The 20,106-nt window shown below is 40.9% G+C and overlaps 1 protein-coding gene across 2 annotated transcripts in view; it reads right to left on the reverse strand.

The window, feature by feature from the left end:
• Window positions 1-20,106, reverse strand: part of MED23 (mediator complex subunit 23) — a 115,726-nt gene that overhangs the window by 15,535 nt on the left and 80,085 nt on the right. For both annotated transcript variants that reach the window (XM_075862388.1, XM_075862387.1), the window contains exons 22-27: window positions 17,722-17,938; window positions 15,984-16,220; window positions 12,296-12,461; window positions 11,434-11,506; window positions 4,858-5,072; window positions 4,593-4,713 (exon numbers count right to left, since the gene is read on the reverse strand). In XM_075862388.1, coding sequence (XP_075718503.1) covers window positions 4,593-4,713; window positions 4,858-5,072; window positions 11,434-11,506; window positions 12,296-12,461; window positions 15,984-16,220; window positions 17,722-17,938 — 1,029 coding nt within the window. The remainder of the gene's footprint in view (window positions 1-4,592; window positions 4,714-4,857; window positions 5,073-11,433; window positions 11,507-12,295; window positions 12,462-15,983; window positions 16,221-17,721; window positions 17,939-20,106) is intronic.

Genomic DNA, 20,106 nt, shown 5'->3' on the forward strand with positions numbered 1-20,106 from the left:
TGGCATCATAGTTATGTACGACGCTAGGAGTCCCTGCCTCGCTGCAGGACAACTGTCCCGTACTGTAATCATGTTTTCAGTACGGGACAGTAGTTCCACGGAGAGGCAGGGACTCCTAGCGTCGTACATAACTATGATTCTAGAAGCCCGGCTCCCCGCAGTGTGTTCGGTCCGGGACTTGCGGCCGAAATACGTTCCGTCCATTACGGATGTAACATGCTCGTGTGAACCCAGCCTAATACTGATCAAATATAAGTTGATCAACTTAGATTTGATCAGTATTAGGGTTGGATTGTGTGTCAAAGGAACACAGGAGCCACTGTCTGCCGAGCCATCAGTCCAGCTGAGTGGCTGATTTGGCTGACAGTGGCGTTCTGCAGCTTTTATGTAAAGTGGATACATGGAAGCTGCAGGGCTTAAAAGAAGGAACATTTTTAATAAATGTATAAAAATACTAATCACTAAATACATACATTACATAAAAAAATCATAGCCTTTCCATAGCCTTTAACCCCTTCCCTCTGGCCACTTTTGACCTTCCTGACAGAGCCTAATTTTTCAAATCTGACATGTTTCACTTTATGTGGTAATAACACTGGAATGCTTTTACCTATTCACGCGATTCTGAGATTGTTTTCTCGTGACACATTGGACTTTGTTACTGGCAAAATTTGCCCGATACATTCAGTATTTAATTGTGAAAAACAGCAAAATTTAGCGAAAAATTGCAAAACTTTGCATTTTTCTCAATTTAAATGTATCTGCTTGTAAGACAGGCAGTCATACCACACAAAATTGTTGCTAATTAACATCACCCATATGTCTACTTTACTTTAGCATCGTTTTTTGATCATTTTATTTTTCTAGGACGTTACAAGGCTTAGAACTTTAGCAGCAATTTCTCTCATTTTCAAGAAAATGTCAAAATGCTATTTTTACAGGGGCCAGTTCAGTTGTGAAGTTGCTTTGAGGTCCTTAGATATTAGAAACCCCCAATAAGTCACCCCATTTTAAAAACTGCACCCGTCAAAGTATTCAAAACAGCATTTAGAAAGTTTCTTAACCCTTTAGACATTGCGCAGGAATTAAGGCAAAGTAGAGGTGAAATTTACAAAGTTCATTATTTTTTTTCCAGAAGTTCATTTTGAATCCATTTTTTTTGTACCACAAAAGGTTTTACCAGAGAAATGCAACTCAATATTTATTACCCGGGTTCTGCAGTTTTAGGAAATATCCCACATGTGGTCCTAGTGTGCTACTGGACTGAAGTACCGGCCTCCCAAGCAAAAGTAGCACCTAGTGGATTTTGGGCCTCCTTTTTATTAGAATATATTTTAGGCACCATGTCAGCTTTGAAGAGGTCTTTTGGAACTAAAACAGTGGAAACCACCCAAAAGTTACCCCATTTGGGAAACTACACCCCTCGAGGAATTTATTTAGGGGTGTAGCAAGCATTTTGACCCGCAAGTTTTTTTGCAAAAATTTTTGGAAGTAGGCCATGAAAATGAAAATCTACATTTTTTCAAATAAAATGTAGGTTTAGCTAATTTTTCATCATTTCCAAAAGAACTAAAGTAGAAAAAGCACCACAACGTTTGTAGAGCAATTTCTCCCGAGTAAAACAATACCCTACATGTGGTCATAAACGGCTGTTTGGACACACGGCAGGGCTTAGAAGGGAAAGAGCGCCATTTGGCTTTTGGAACTCAAATTTAGCAGGAATGGTTTGCGGTGGCCATGTCGCATTTGCAAAGCCCCTGAGGGGACAAAACAGTGGAACAAGTGACCCCATTTTGGAAACTACACCCCATGAGGAAATTATCTAGGGGTACAGTGAGCAGTTTGACTCCACAGGTGTTTTACAGAACTTATTGGAAGCAGGCCGTAAAAATGAAAATCGACATTTTTTCAAAGAAAATTTAGGTTTAGGTATTTTTTTTTCATTTCCACAAGGACTGAAGGAGAAAAAGCACTGCAACATTTGTAAAGCAATTTCTCCCGAGTAAAACAATACCCCACATGTGGTCATAAACATCTGTTTGGACACACGGTATGGCTCAGAATGGAAGGAGCACCATTTGGATTTTGGAATGGTTTCTGGGCACCATGTCACATTTGCTGAGCCCCTGTAGTACTAGTACAGTGGAAAGACCCCAAAAGTGACTCTATTTGGGAAACTGCACCCCCTGAGGAATCATCTAGGGGTATAGTGAAAATTTTGATCCCAAATGTTTTTTGCTGAATTAATTACAATTAAACCATGAAAAATATTTTTTTTCCCAACAAGATGTAGTTTTAGATCAACATTTTTCATTTTTACAAGTAATAAAGAAGAAAAAGCACGCCAACATTTGTAAAAAAATTTCTTCAGAGTACGGTAACACCCCATATGTGGTTATAATCAGCTGTTTACATATATGGGAGCATTCAGAAGAAAAGGAGCAGTATTTATCTTTTGGAGCGTAGATTTTGCTGGAATGGTTTGCGGACGCCATGTTGCATTTGCAAAACCCCTGATGTACCAAACAAAAGTGACCCCGTTTTAGAAACTACACCCCTAAAGGCATTTATCAAGGGGTGTAGTGAGAAGTTAGACCCCACACGTGTTTTCAGAAATGAATACGCAGTGGATGGTGCAAAGTGAAAATTGCAATTTTTCCACTGATCTGCCTATTCATCGCACAAGATGTTGTGCCCCTAGAGAATCTTACCCCATAAATTGTTAAGCGGGTTCTCCCGGGTATGGTAATGCCTTACTTGTGGCCATAAATTGCTGTTTGGGCACACTGTAGGGCTAAGAAGGGAAAGACCGCCATTTTGAGCATGGATTTTGCTTTGTAGTAGTTCTGTTTGAGGTTTTGCTGGTATTTCAGTTTATAATGTGGGGGTATATGTAATCTGTGCGGAGTACATCAGGGCATAATAAGAGGGTATAATAATGGGGTAAATAATACAATTATCCATAGATGTGTGTTACGATGTGAAGCAATCCGTTATGCACAGGCCGGTGTCACACTGATAAACAGTTTTCTTTCTTATCCCCCTTTTGTAACGCTCTGCACCTTTTGGGGACTTTTTCTCCTTCGTAGTTTGGGAAATATTACTGGGAAAGTTTTGCGCTGGTATAATACGGGCGCCCTCGCTTCCAGCGGATGTGCTATGTCCCTTCCTTAGTTCCTAAATACTAGGGCTCTGAAACTGAAGGAATGTTCCCCTCCGGCCTGCGCATTGAGATGTTTTTTCATCACCGCATTACTAGTGCCATAACTTTTTTATTTTTCAGTTGATTGAGCGGTGTTCGGGGGTTGTTTTTTTTGCGAGACGGGCTGTAGATTTTATTGGTACCATTTTAGAACACATACGACTTTTTGATGACTTTTTATTTTATTTTTTGATAAAGGAAATTACCAAAAACAAGCAATTCTGGAATAGTTTTTTTATAGTTTTTTTTTTCGGCATCCACAGTGCGCCCTAAATTACATGTTAGCTTTATTCTGCGGGTCGATACGATTACGGCGATACCAAATTTATATAGTTTTTTTTTATGTATTGCAGCTTTTGCACAATAAAATCACTGTTTTTATAAAATCATTTGTTTTCTGTGTCGCCATATTCTAAGACCCATAACTTTTTTATTTTTGCGTGCACAAAGCGGTGTCAGGGATTATTTTTTTGCGGGACAGATTGCCGTTTTTATTAGTACTATTTTGGAGTAAATGTGACTTTTTGATCACTTTTTATAGCATTTTTTGGAAGGAGATGTGACCTTAAAATAAATATTCTGGCGGTTTTCATGTTTTTTTTTTACCGCGTTCACCGTGCGGGATAAAATACATAATAGTTTTGTCGTTTGGGTCTTTACGGACGCGGCGATACCAATTATTTATAGTTTTTTTTAATTTTTACGTTTTTTTCCCATAATAAAAGACTTACTATGGGAAAAAAAGTCAGTTTAGCTTTATTTTTATTTGAAACGTGTGTTTTTATTGTTTTACCACATTTTTATTAACTTTTTTGACTTGTCCCACTAGGGGACATGAGGGCCTGATGCCCCGATCGCTACTCTAATACACTGCACTACATACGTAGTGCAGTGTATTAGCGCTGTCAGTTATTCACTGACAGCAAGCCTATGAGGACCCGCCGCAGGCGGGTCCTCATCTTCTCCAGTACAAGGCAGACTCGTACGTCATTTTCTGGTGTCCGATTGCCACAGCAACCCAGCGATTGAGTCACTGGGTTGCCGGTCGGGTTAAAACCTATCAGATGCTGCGCAATATTGAGCGCAGCATCTGAGGGGTTAATCAGCCGGATCGGAGAATAGCTCCGGCCCTGGCAGTTACAGGAGGGTGCCAGCTGTATAATACAGCTGTCACCCCACGGTGATGGTGCCGGCTCTGCTTCTGAGCCCGCACCATCACTGCGACGTAACTGTACTGCGCTTTGCGGGAACACCTTCCCGGTAGCGCCGTATATATACAGCGGATGTCGAGAAGGGGTTAAAGGTAAACAGATTAAGAATTCTAAAAATATTTAAAATTTGATTGAAATTAGTGGTATGGAGTGCTTAAATATGTAAACTAGTCCATTACCTCTATCATGCACCTAGTCCTTTCTTGTTGAAAACGCTGCAAAAATGGTCCTACCAAGTGGTAGACATATAGTAACTGGTACTCTGTTTTGACAATGGGTATGAGACCTTCAGAAAGGAACCTACAAAAAAAATAAAAAAAGGAATAGGCATTATTCATACAACTAGATAAAGATATTATCTAGAGTCTAGACAAGGTGAACATTCTGCAACCTTAGCATTATTAATAATTCAATGGTCTAAAAAAGCAAAGCTTGAGTTCATACTTTGGAATGAGAGATAGCTGCCCAATGCTTGAATGGTGCCACACAGCATGTGCCAGAGCCAGTGTGTAACTGCAGCTCATCTCTGAGTAAGCCTTGTGACACGCTGTAAAGTCGAAAAGCTGGAAAGGGTAATCGACCCAATCAGTCTCCGACGTCAGACTTGGACTGCTGAGTACACTAATAATTCTGTCATGAAGAACGATCCAATAAGGCTCCTAAGACACAACATATAAAATTAGAACATAAATATGAAGAATACAAGAAATACCGATAAAGAGAAGCAACAGTTAAAAGAATGCAAAAAAATACTGGACTCAACATCATATGCTTCAGTAAACAAAATAATTTCGACTTGCTCTCAATTTTCTTTTTGTTGATGATAAAAGTTAAAGCTACGATCAAAACTGTCAGACTTTGTAATAATATAGCTACCTCGAACTGTTAAACGAGTTTGTCCAGGATGTGATTTTTTCTTTAAGTAGGGTCTGGAAATGAAATAAATAAAACCAAAAAACCCCCCAAAAAAAACAATATTTACCTTTCCTTGCCCCAACGATCCAGCGCTGAGGTTACGGTGGCACTCCTGGTGGCTGTCTACATGCACGTAGCATGTGACCGCTGTAGCCAGAGGGCTCAGTGGTGACTAATTGTATTTCTGGCATAATGCCAGAAATACAACACATGACTGCTATAAACTCAGCATCAATCAAGATAGTACCCTGCGGAGAAGCGATGCTTAAAATAGCTGGAGAAGTTGTTGTGTTTAACCAGATGGGCAAGTAGCTTGCTGTACGGATTCCCCACCTCAAAGTATGACACCTTTGTTAAAAATAGATTCCTCTGGACTTTTTCCTTTCAGTAAACACAAGTATTGCCGGCTTAACATCAACCATTCATCTCTGTTTTTGAGAAGGGTCTCATACTTACCTGTCTTCCAGGTTTTTACATCTAGTCGTTCGTGCAGTCTCTTTACATGCAGACTTTATTTTTTTTAAATGGTGGATTTGAAACAATCCCTCAAATATGCTTTAAGTGTATCCCAAAGAACGGTGCGATAATCCAAAGTGTTATGATCAGCGAATATTTTTTTTCGATCTGGTCTGGTATTCTACCCTCGGGGGAAACTTATAAGAGTGAGCCAGAATCGGTGGTCCTTTTAGTCAAACTGTGGGTGCCAATCCTCTATTCTGACCTCTACAAGCATAGGAGAATGTTCAGAAATTCCTCTGTCAAGATATCTAATCAACTCTGCCATAGCAGTTGGACCAGCATCACTAATCATGTAGTCTAAATGGGATAGGGAATGGGTATGAAGCGTTTGGCAAGCACATACCACGGCCGTTGGATTTTTAAACCAGAAAATATCTGACCAACTCATCTAAAAGTAAAAACAATGATAAGGAGGTCTGGGTAGTATTGGCATTCCGTGATATGGGGGAGGGAAAGAGTCATCCGGTCCATAACAGGAGTGTCATATTAAAGTCAGCCATACAGGATATGTTAGCTAGTGGGAAGGAAACCGAAAAAAAACAGCAGCTAAATGTAGTATACCAAAGAACGCAGGGGAGGGGATGGATATAAAAGGCAGAGGTATGCATAGGGATGGCCATTATCAACGCATAGACGAAAACATATCTACCCTCTGGGGGGGGGGGGGGGGGGTTCCCATCCAAGTGAACACTGAATTAACAACACCACACCTTGCGAATAAGAGGTGTGAGGGCCCATTGAACCCACAATTTGTTTAACCACCAGAGTGTCAACTGAATTTCCTTTAAACTCACAACGTGGGGTAGGAATTTCCAGAGATAGGATAAAATCATGACTCTCTCGTTAGAAGTATTAAGACCCATAGTTCACCGCCTGGAAGAACGATTAAAAAGTAAGTTTATTGGTTAAATTCATAAAATTGTGGCTCTACTAGCCGTTGATGCCAGACCAGGCTAAAGCAAGAGATTGCGACACGATAGGTGGTGTGGAGTGATAAATGTCTCCTTCACCCCAAAGAAACCACCTATCTATTTATTGTATAATAACGCTATATCTTTGCCATTAATAATTGTCTATCTAAATCCTAAATCCTACGCGTTTCATCATCACATGTAAAGTGATGCTTCCTCAGGGATTGATAGATTTGGATTATTTCAAATATCGAGGTGATAACAATATAACCGCACTGGATAGCACTGTTTTTGTGCTGATTCATAGTCTCCAGACGCATGCACGGCACTGATGCATTGGCCGTACACGCGCCGGGAAAACTAAAGGCTTAAAAAGGCTAAGAGCCCGCCCTCCAAAGGTAGTCCCCTAGGAAAACCGCCAATCCGCGTATTACACGGCAACTAGTGACGTGCCGGAGGCGGGGTCCCGAGGGCCTAGCAACCGATGGAGGTTCCTGGACGACAAAAGCGTCCATGGTAACTGGGGGACGCTAGACGCGGCTCCTGAGTTGTCAAATGACAAGAATACATCGTGTGGATATAATGGTAACATACGGCCCTGTGTTCAGTGAACTTATGGATGAATGGTCATCATGTATTCTGCTTTGGATGAGATTCATAGATTATGTTCTCATTCTATGGACAGGGACCAGGGAGAAATTTAAGGAATTTGTGGAGATCTTGAATGCTAATGAACTAGGTCTTTTTTTCACATCCGAAATTCAAGATACTAGAATTACCTTCCTGGATATCACGATATCCAAGACTGACACAGGGCTGTTAGAAACCAACATGTATCGCAAAGAAACGGCGACCAATAGCTTACTACAATGGAAAAGTTGTCATCCAATTAATCTTAAGAGAGGGATACCGAAGGGCCAATATCTCAGGGCACGGAGAAATTGTTCGACCATCACGGACTTTAGGATATCTGCACGTGACCTTGAAAATAGGTTCAGACATAGGGGTTATCCTAAGGAGGTGCTGAGAGGTGCATATCAGAATGCGTTGGGTTGTAATAGAGACGACCTGCTCAACCCTAAACCAAAAGATATGCACGAAGAACCCATTAGAGTTATTGGTACCTTTGACTCAGCTAATAGAGAGGTGAGGGAGGTCCTCAAACGCTTTTGGGGTATCCTAAAGGCAGATCCTGATGTGGGGACCCTGGTTGGGGACGCCCCGCTTATTACCTATAGGAGGGGACGCAATCTCAGGGACCGATTGGTCCATAGCCACTTACAACCTGTCACACAATGTGGCACATGGCTGGAGAATAGTGCTAGAGGGACATATAGATGTGGAACATGCAGGGCCTGCGAATCCATATTATGCAGTAAGAATTTTACAAGTACTCACACTGGCAAAACCTTTGACAACAGGTCATTCATAAATTGTAAAACAAAGGGTATTGTCTATCTCATGACATGTAAATGTGGCCTACAATACGTGGGAAAGACCAAAAGGGAATTCAGGAGAAGGATACGGGACCACATTGGTGATGTCAGAAGGAAAGTAGATACCCCAGTAGCAAGACATGTGTGGTCCTGTCATGACGGGGATGCTACATCCTTGGTCTTCCAGGGTATAGAACATGTGAGACCCCTCCCTAGAGGGGGGGACCTGGACAGGAAAATACTCCAAAAAGAGGCTGAATGGATATTCAGATTGCAGACTGTTAGCCCGCAAGGCATTAATGAACAAATCTCCTATTTGTGTTTCCTCTAGCTGCACTATTTTACCTTATGTTCAGTCTGGGCATGTATACAATGTACCATAGACTTCATTATAACATACCTAAACATGCTACTCTCTATCTATACCTTTGTCCTTATGCACACCATGCGGTTTTACCGCGGTTTTTTGTGTCACGTTTTTCATACAGGGCTTCATATGGGTCACTGACATTATTGGATACATACATCTTAAATACGACATGGGTTTTCTTCTTTGTTGCCAATAGTGCGCTATTGAACATTTTTTCACTAACTGCAAAAGAATCTACGTTGCGCCCTCCCTAGGTCTATTTAGTACGGGTTGGCCGCAATCTCTCTTCTACTCATGCTTATTATGTGATGGGATACTACCCATTTTTGATCTTGGACGGATATGGGGTTTAATTATGGTACTTTGGGGAGTCAGTCTCGGAGTGAGACGACTCCTCCTACGTTTGAGTTCCTCACCATGTATTAACACGGCCCTTTTCTACAGGGCCGTATGTTACCATTATATCCACACGATGTATTCTTGTCATTTGACAACTCAGGAGCCGCGTCTAGCGTCCCCCAGTTACCATGGACGCTTTTGTCGTCCAGGAACCTCCATCGGTTGCTAGGCCCTCGGGACCCCGCCTCCGGCACGTCACTAGTTGCCGTGTAATACGCGGATTGGCGGTTTTCCTAGGGGACTACCTTTGGAGGGCGGGCTCTTAGCCTTTTTAAGCCTTTAGTTTTCCCGGCGCGTGTACGGCCAATGCATCAGTGCCGTGCATGCGTCTGGAGACTATGAATCAGCACAAAAACAGTGCTATCCAGTGCTGTTATATTGTTATCACCTCGATATTTGAAATAATCCAAATCTATCAATCCCTGAGGAAGCATCACTTTACATGTGATGATGAAACGCGTAGGATTTAGGATTTAGATAGACAATTATTAATGGCAAAGATATAGCGTTATTATACAATAAATAGATAGGTGGTTTCTTTGGGGTGAAGGAGACATTTATCACTCCACACCACCTATCGTGTCGCAATCTCTTGCTTTAGCCTGGTCTGGCATCAACGGCTAGTAGAGCCACAATTTTATGAATTTAACCAATAAACTTACTTTTTAATCGTTCTTCCAGGCGGTGAACTATATTGAATATTGAACGACATACACTATCTAATTTCAGTGAATCTAAGTATTAAGACCCCTAACATTCCATGACATACACTTAATACCATTATAATGAGAAAAAGAGGTTAAAAATAGTATGGAAACCTATAAATCCCCCTACTCAATCCTCAGTCAGCAATCTCAGATACAAAACACCTTCATGCGCATGCAACCCATAAGTGTAATATGATCATGATCAGTGTGGTCTTAAAGGTCATCATAATGTAAAAATTAGCATTCTGAATCAGAGAAACAAACATAGAAGAAGTTGTATAAACAAAACTTCAGAACTAGAGAGTGCCATTTAACGTATCAGCATGGAAGAGATCGAGGGTAGTCGGAGAGCAAGGATCCCATAATGTGGTGCAACAAGAAGTACCATCCACATGAAAAGATATGTTACAAATGTAACAAACAGTCTGGAAGAGCATAGAACGGTCAACATCCCTCAGGCATGGCAAACCAGGTTGACGTTCGGCTGGCTTGTCGTGAGACCTCAGAGGAGGGCAGGTAAGGATGGCACTGAGAGGGGAGAGTCAGTGAGGTAACACATTGAGCTGAATGAAGGATTCCCCAGCCTGAAGACAAGTATCTGGCAGTGAAAACTCTGTCATGCAGCAGAAAGTCTGTGGAGGTCAGCAACGTGTGGAACAAGAGTGTAGGAAGGGTCAGTGAATTTGCACTAATAATACCTGCAGGCTGACAGTCTTAAAAAGTACCAAAATTGTTAACAATAATCCCTTGAAAAACATGAACATTAAACCAGGAACAGATGGCTCTCCAAAAGGAAAAGGAGTCTGGACATCCATTCTTCCAAAATCTTAGAAGTAAAAAATATGGTTCAGTCTTCTCAATGATCCTCAAGTGAAACGGATATACTACAGCGTAAGGGATTCATTTTTCTCATAGCCTTCTCTTTCTGTGAACAAAAGTGGCCCTTTCTGTGTGCAGGGCTGCAGAAAAGTCTGGAAAGATAGATATTGGAGCATTATCGTAGCGTAGTTCCTTGACTTTATGGGCACTTGATAGCACCATATACCTGTCCTTACAGTTAAGAAATCTGGCCAGTAATGATCGTGATGGAGCCCCACGAGGAGGCGGTTCAGCAGGTACTTGGTGGGCCCTTTCCTTGGCATAGACAATTGGAAAAAAAATGCCAGTAGGAAACAATTCCTTGATCCATTTGTCAATAAAAGAATCCCGCTGCTGGCCCTCTGCATGCTACGGGAGGCCCAGGATCCAGACATTGTTCCAATGCAGACTGTCCTCTTAATCATCAGCCTTTGGACCACAAGTCTGCCTTTTGTTGTAGAGTAGTAAAATGATGCACGGCCTGTAGATACAAGGCAGAGGCCTCGGTGCCATCCTTCAACTTCTCAGTGGCGGCTGCCGACCTGTTGTGGTTCATTTTATGTGGCTTCTAGCGTTAATTGAAACGTTGATGGGAGTAGGATTAAACTTTTCAGCATTTTTAAGTTAAATCAAAATAAAAAAAACGCATTAAAATACTAAAACATTTTAGTACAAAGGGAGATTGCTTTTTTATCTCCATATTAGTGATTAGCATGAAGAGATGCTGACATGCAATATGGTCAAGTGGGCCAATGCAATTACCATGCATGATAAATCACTAGCTATGCCCAGAAAATACTGTACAAACATAGAACGTATGAGAAATAATTGCTTCATTTTAACAATTTCCTACCCACATGTAAACCATATAAATAAACATCGATGTGATAAACTGATTGACTCACTGGTAAAGCTGTAATGATGAGTCCAATCGCATTCATCCAAGCTGTGATATTTTCTCTAGGCACAAGAGGTTGACTATGAAAAGAGTAAAGTACGAAACATGCCCATGTTACGATATGGTCTATGCAGTATGAAATAGATACAAGACTAAAAGGCTGGTTACACACAACAGATTCTTTAAAAGGTATGATCCGATGACTGGGCAAGAAAAAGGCTCTGTATAGGGGAGTCAAAGAAGTCAGGTCTCCTATGCTATCCTATATGAAATTTTTTAAATGATGCTGCTGAACATAGTCTATCAGTCCTGCAACTCGTTCAGATCATTAACTCTAATGCCACCTAAAGTGGTAACAAAATCCATAATAAAGCGAATTGGTCACTGGTACAGAAACCTTTTTAATTTCGGCAACTATAAGGCTGTTTGCACCATTTATTTGCGGACCAAAAAGCCCCCACATGTGCAACTATTTGCCAGACAACTACATAAATCACACATTGACTCCCATTGTTAAAAGAAAAATTGTAAGATTGTAATTTTGTAGGATTGTAATTGAAAAAAAAAACAAAAACAAAAAAAAAAAAGACGCCACCACTTACCTCCTGAACTTGTGCCAAAAGAACACCCTTGGCATACGTCAGCCCCATTATAGACTGTGGACACATTTAGCTTATATAAAATCGAGAGATTTCCCGAGGTATGTGGTGAACGTGAGCAGTGTGGTGAGAACGTAGTCTTTTTGTGCTATACATGTGATGCTACTAAAACATTCTAGTAGAACAGCTCGAAGAGAATTGTGCTTATAGGGACAATCTTCCAAGAAATGGGATTTACATAATAACAGTAGTAAATATGGTTAGAAATACCTCTTTAACACAACATTGAGAAGAGCATTGCCGACTTCTTTCCCTGGAACAGCCAAGGCCATCAGCTCAACGCAAGTTACATGAAGAGCATGGGCAGCTGGATTGGGAAACTCATTGAATCTCCAGTCACAGTTTGGAAAAGGTCCAGGAGATTTTCCAGCCATTGGTAAAGGAAAGAGCTAAGGAAAAGCGAACTTGCATAGAATAATTATTTATTTGTTTTTTCATAAAATTACACTTCAGGAGCCTCACACATGGGCGTGTTTGGTCTGTGATATACCGTCCGTACGACGGCCGCATTTCCCAGACCGAACGCACTGCAGGGAGCCGGGCTCCTAGCATCATAGTTATCTATGATGCTAGGTATCACTGCCTCTCTGCGGAACTACTGTCCCGTACTGAAAACATGATTACAGTACGGAACAGTTGTCCCGCTGCGAGACAGCGACACCTAGCGTCATAGATAATTATGATGGAAGGAGCCCGGCTCCCTGCTGTGTGTTCAGTCCGGGAAATGTGGCCGACATATGGACCGTATATCACGGACCAAACACGCTCGTGTGTGAGAGGCCTAAAGAGAACCTTATATAGGAGGGAAAGGGGAAGAGTGAAAAAGTGTGTGGCAAAATAAATGTCACTTAAAGAGGCTCTGTCACCAGATTATAAGTGCCCTATCCCCTACCTAATCTGATTGGTGCTATAAAGTAGATAAGTGTTTTTTATTTTTAAAAACTAATAAATTTTGAGCAAGTTATGAGCAATTTTAGATTTATGCTAATTAGGTTCTTAATAGACAACTGGGCGTTTTATTACCAACTGGGAGTTGTAAAGAGAAGTGTATGACGCTGACCAATCAGCGTCATACACTTCGCTCCATTCATGTCCATTTGTATTCACTGCACAGCATGATTTCGCGAGATGTCTGGAGTGTGAATAGACATCGCGTCCTTGCTGCTATTAACCAGCGCTAAGCTTCCTCTGACGGTGGATTGAACGGAGGTAGCAGGTGAGCGGTGGGAAGAGCAGACTAGATGGAGGCTGTGAGATGCACAGTGTTCTGCTGTCTGCCCTCCAGTGACTCCGCTCTCGATCGGAGCGGTCAGACGGCCTGTGTAATGGCCAGACCACAAATTGAACTCGATTTGACTGTTAGTTGTATTAAAGCTAGGTTATGCCTATGTTAATTATTAAAACTTTAACACCCGACGTGCGTTTCGCCTGTATTTCCGGCTTCAAGCTGGCAAAACGCACGTCGGGCGTTAGTTTTTTTAATCTTGTTCAATTAGCGGTCCGGCCACCACACAGGCCGTCTGACCGTTTCCGCTCCGATCGATGGCGGAATCACTGGAGGGCAGACAGCAGAACACAGTGCATCTCACAGCCTCCATCTAGTCTGCTCTTCCCACCGCTCACCTGCTTCCTCCGTTCAAACCACGGGGTGGAGGAAGCTTAGCGCTTGTTAATAGCAGTCGGTGCTCAGGCACACAGTCAGAGCGCCTTTGCAGGGCAACCGCACACAGTGCTTTGAACAGCTTCCGTCTGGTCTGTTCCTTCCCATCGCCTTCACGCTCCCTACACTCATTTCACAGGCGGAGGAAGCTTGGCGCTGGTTAGCAGCTGGTAGCAACAGCTAGTGCTCGGGCATATAACCCAAGCGCCTTTTTCCAGCACATCTGACAGGGAGATGGCCTGTCAATAGTACTGCAATCACATCTGCCCTGCAATATCTACACCAGGTTAACATCAGGCATCAGTTTCATTGCAGATTCGGAGTTACCTCACTACTATTCTTTGTGCCATGACATATAGTCACAATTCATGGTCAACAACTATAGATGACTGTTGTATAGCAAGGTTGGGCACATACTAGCAACCAGGGTTAATTTTTCCCTACAGATGCAGAATAGGGGTCGCTGCAATCGTCTAAATCATGCCTACTGTTAATCTTTTACTACATTTAATATTAATAAAGAATTCATTCCTTAAGTGATATTTATTTTGCCACACACTTTTCCACTCTTCCCCTTTCCCTCCTACATACTGTCTTATCTTGGTGGTGTACACTGTGTGTGGTTCCTCGTTACTATTAATTTAAAATAAACATTCTGTTGATGACATTTGCCATTTTCTCCATATGACTAAAGAGAACCTTTCACCTTCCCATACATGTGCAGCTGAGTGCAGCATGTAATGGGAAGGGCTGCACAAACCCTGGGGCACTTTTTTTTTTTTTCCTACCCTCCTCCGTTATTTAGATATCGGTGCTATTATATTTGGCACCCAATATTTAAATAACCCCCTGAACTTTCAATGGGGCGTATAACATTGTTGTGACACTGTTTAAATCAGCTACAGACAGTGTCACAGCAAGAGCTGGAGAGAGGGAAAGAGATCACACAGTCTGCCGAACTGGCAAGGTGGCGTGTAATGGCAAGGGGGCGTGTAATGGCAAGGGGGCGTGTAATGGCAAGGGGGCGTGTAATGGCAAGGGGGCGTGTAATGGCAAGGGGGCGTGTAATGGCAAGGGGGCGTGTAATGGCAAGGGGGCGTGTAACGGCAGACGAGTACAAGACTGTGTGATCGCTCGCGAGAGATCAGTCTTGTACTTCTCTGCGGAGAGCTGAAGAGTGAGAGTGTACGCGCGCACACGCTCTCCAGCTCTTGCTGTGACACTGTCCGTAGCTGATTGGACAGTGTCACAGCCATGTTACACACCCGATTGCCATTACACGCCCCATTGACAGTTCAGGGGGTTATTGAAATACCGGGCGTGAAATATAATGGCACCGAAATCTAAATAACGGAGTAGGGTAGAAAAAAAAAGTAAAGTGCCCCAGGGTCTGTGCAGCCCTGCCCATTAGATGCTTCATCTAATCATGTGAAGGTTCTCTTTAAATAGAATATAAACATTTGTACGTTTTCCTCCTTCGTTTAAAGGGTATTTCTACTGACAACCAAAAAATCTGCCGCATGTTAATAAATCAGAGTGATATTCAGTTTATTAATTAGGGACATTGTTTTTTTTTCTGTAATATATTTTCACAGGGACATTGATTTTCTTCTTCTAGGGTAACATTTACTAGTAACTAACATACGACCAGAGAGAACAATATACGGATATTTATACAAGGGTTAATTTTAATATACTGGCTCTATGGTCTTAATACATTTCCTTGATTTAACTCAATACTAACAGCAGAATATAAATGCTGACAATTTTGGCCCAAAGCAGAGATTCCCGACGATGTGGCTACAAAAACACACTTACATATGCATATTAATATGATGGTTTATATGAACATGCGGGATAAAGAGAAATCAATGGATCCAGGACCTCTACAGAAATGCAAATAACTCAGAAGGAGAAATCAATTCATGGGGAATGTTGAAGCTTGGATCAGTAAGAAGTAAGACAAGTCTATTCATACATTAAACTTCGTTGTGAAAAATGAGTTTATATAAAACAAAAATGTAGAATTTTGATGTATGCATTCTGTAATTTCCCAAAAAGAAGCCTAAATATTTTAGGAAGAAATTTCAGAAGTAGATCTTGCATCTTGGTAATAAACCAACAGCTATCCCATAATATCATGTATAAACGAACGTACGCAAAATGAACAAACTATACTTAGAACTCACAATCCGCTCTTAAATAAAAACACAAAGCACATGTAACCAAAAAAGATATTGTCCACCAATCGGCCAATCAACTTGCAGTAATAAGTGTCGTCAGGAATCCAGGGATTGTCCTCCCGTGCATTCATACCACACTTGAGGTATGTTTCACTTAAGCACCAACCTTGGGGGCGGTTATCTTTTAGAGAGCCAATGATGGAGTGGACTAGTTTTCGTTTAAGATTAGTACGATCACGTAGGTGCATTTCATAGTAGTGGAGGGTGTTGTACAAGTAGGTGACCGGTCGATCTATAGTAGATTGATACATGAGGTAATGGTTAAAAAAATTAATACTGAATAAAAATTATACAGTGCCTTGCAAAAGTATTGAACCCACGCCCCCATTTAGTGATTTTCCTGTTTTGTTGCATTACAACCTAGAATTGACATGGATTTTGGGGGATTTATACCATTTGATTTACACAGGTCCACCACTGTGAAGAGGAAAAATATTTTTAATGACACAATAATTCAGACAAAAAACCAGAGAACTTTAAACTATTCACCCCCTGAAAGTGAATACTTTGTGGAGCCACCTTTTGCTTCAATTACAGATGCGAGTCTCATGGGGTTTGTCTCTATAATCATAGCACATCTAGACACATGGAATGTTGCCAATTCTTCCAGGCAAAACTGCTCCAACTCCTTCAAGTTAGATGTGTTGTGTTAGTGTACAGCGTCTTCAAGTCATGCCACAGATTCTCAATTGGATTGAGGTTTGGGCTTTGACAGTCACATGTTTCCCCTTAGACTACTGCAGGGTAGCTTTAGCAGTATGTTGAGGGTCATTGTCTTGCTGGAAGGTGAGCCTACATCCCAGTCTCAAATCTCAGGCAAGCAGTTTTCCTCAAGAATGGTCCTTTATTTACTGCCACCCATCTTTCCTACAATCCTAACCAGCCAATGAAAAACATCCCCACAGCATGATGCTGCCACCACCATGCTTCACTGTGATTTCAACCCGATGGAAAGTGTTGGGTTTGCATCACATATAGTTTTTCCCATGATAGCCAAAAAGTTAGATTTTAGTTTCATCTGACATTCTTCCATGTGTTTAGGTAGCCTGCTCTTTGGTGCTCAAGTTTTTCAATAAGCAATGGCTTTTCTGCCCACTCTTCCATAGAGCCCCACTCTATGGAGTGTATATCTTCGGTCGTGGATCTTTGGAGCTCCATCAAGGTGTTATCGTTGGTGTCTTTGTTAAATCTCTGATTATTGCCCTCCTTGCCCGCTCAGAGATCTGGTGGTGGGCAGCATTCTATTGTCAGGTTTGTAGTTTGGATCATACTTTATTTCGTTATAATGGATTTAATGGTGCTCCAAGGGATGTTCAAAGTTTGAGATATTTTTTTTTTAATAACCCAACCCTGATCTATGCTAGGTCTTTGACCAGTTTGGAGAGCTCCTTGGTCTACATGCTTGCTGCTTAGTGGTGTTGCAGACTCAGGGGCCTTTCAGAACAGGTGTAATGCAACAAAACAGAGAAAAGACCAAAGGCGGGGGGAATTTGCTGCTTTGTACACTTTACTGCATCTTATCATACTATTAATTTGTTTCAAATAATTCTAAAAAGTGAAGGTTCAAAAAGCAAACTCCGCATTTTATAACTTCATACCAGTCTTTATAATTTTGTCTTTGCAAAGGGTAGAACACAACATTTGAGAGATTGGCTTTACTGTGTAAAAGTTATTCTCATTGTCTCCCAACCCTTTACATGGTAATTAAGATTTAATGCTAATAACGGACTCACCATGGAACTTGTACAGGCCTCCAAGATGGTCAAGTAATGTTTCCAATGACTTCGAAACCGGAAGCAGCTCCAGAAACCTATGGATTACAATGTCGAATACTGGCAAGAAACGAAGGCACACATTTCCAAAGTAGATTGGAAGGTATTGGGGCTGGATCTGCACAGGTGGGTTGACTTGTTCTGCCAAGCCTTCAAAATAAAGCTTTTCTGGGTATTTCTGGAAAAAAATACAAATAAATACATAGTACTAATCTTTACAAAATTCAAAATGGACATGTACTTATTAACCCCTTAGTGACCAGCCTATTTTAGACCTTAATGTCCAAGCTATTTTTGACATTTTTCCATTGTCTTATTCAAAGAGCTACAACTTTTTTTAATTTTGACGTTGACATAGCTGTATAGGGCTTGTTTTTTGCGGACAAGTTTTATTTTCTAATTACCCCAAAATGGTGCTCATATAATTTCTAAGTTAACTTTCATTAACTTTTTTGGGGGGGGGAGGTTTAGAAAAAAAACCCCGCAATTTCACCACTTTTTTGCATCTTAAATTTACGCCATTTACCGTGCGGTATAAATAAAACAACTTTATTAAGCGGGTTGTTCCGATACTAAATTTTTAGGTTTTACTACATTGACACAGTAAACTTTTTTTTCAAAATAATTTGTTTTTGTGTCTCCGTATTTGAAGAGCCAAAAGTTTTTGTGCGACGACGTTTAGTTTTTATTGGTACCATTTTGGAGTACATGCTATTTTTTTTTTTTTCTTTTAAAGGCAGGATGCACAGAAAACAGCATTTCTTGAATTGTTTTTTATTTTTTTTTACAAAGTTCGCAGAGCGGGTTAAATAATGTAATAGCTTTATAGTTGGGGTCGTGACGGACGCTGCGATACCAAATATATGTAACTTTTCATAAGGCATTTTGTAAGGGGAAAAAGTGGGTTTTATTTTTATTTACTTTGGATTTTTATTTATTATAAACTTTTTGTGAAAGTGATTAGAATATGTTTAAAAGATGACATTTTGCATGGACTCCATCTTGTATGGTAGCCGTCCATTTTGGATCGTTGGAATCAATGTTGTGGCCTGAAGGAGCCATCTTGAGATTAATAAGTAAAAACTAATATATTAAATCTAAGTCAGAAGTTGCCTTGAAACAATTCTATGTTATGTGTTCTTAAATTGAATGTTTTTATTATTCTTGTAAGGAGCAGATTAATCATCCTAGGGAGAATGGAGTATTTACCATAAGGGAGGGGGTGAGCCTTGAAGAAGGGCTTTGTTTAAACGATTTAAAGAGGCTCTGTCACCACATTATAAGTGCCCTGTCTCCTATATAATGAGATCGGCGCTGTAATGTAGGTAATGTTGTAATGACAGTAATGCTTTTTATTTAGAACAACAATCTATTTTAAACCACTTTATGAGCGATTTTTTAGCTTTATGCTAATGAGTTTAATGCCCAAGTGGGCGTGTTTTTACTTTAGACTAAGTGGGCGTTGTACAGATGCTGACCAATCATCGTCATACACTTCTCTCCATTCATTTACACTGTACTAGCGATATAGATATATCGCTATGTGCAGCCACATACACAAACACTAACATTACTGCAGTGTCCTGATAATGAATATACATTACCTCTAGCCAGGACGTGCGGTTTATAAAATTTTAGATTTATGCTAATTAGTTTCTTAATGACCAACTGGGCGTGTTTTTACTTGTTACCAACTGGGCGTTGTACAGGGGAGTGTATGATGCTGACCAATCAGCCTCATACACTTCTCATTATTCCAGCCCAGTGTGATTGTGCAGTGAAAGAAGCTGGGCTGGAACAATGAGAAGTGTATGACGCGGATTAACGCCCAGTTGGTAAAAAGTAAAAACATGCCCAGTTGGTCATTAAGAAACTATTTAGCATAAACCTAAACTTGCTCATAATTTGCTCAAAAATTATCGTTTTTCAAAATAAAAACCACTTATCTACATTATAGCGCCAATCAGATTAGGTAGGAAAAGGTGCATTTACAATCTGGTGACAGAGCCTCTTTAAGTAAAATGTGCACCTGCAAAAGTTCAGTGGATTTGCTGCGATCCCACAATAGAGACGCAGTAAGATCTGCAACAAATCATACTTGCAGATTTTAAGTTCCCATGCAAGTCTTTGGGGAAAACATGCAACAAGTTCACGGCATTTCCACAACAGAAATTAAGTCCGCAGCATGTCAATTTATACACCGCAGGTCAATTCCGCATGTATTCTGAGATGTTTTTTTCTGCAGCATGTGGATGAGATTTGCTGAAATCGCATCCCCTCTGCTGCCACTGTAAACACTGAGGGTATGTTCACACGGCCTATTTACGGACGTAATTCGGGCGTTTT

This window comes from Rhinoderma darwinii, chromosome 4 (assembly GCF_050947455.1).
Source record: "Rhinoderma darwinii isolate aRhiDar2 chromosome 4, aRhiDar2.hap1, whole genome shotgun sequence".
NCBI lineage: Eukaryota > Metazoa > Chordata > Amphibia > Anura > Rhinodermatidae > Rhinoderma > Rhinoderma darwinii.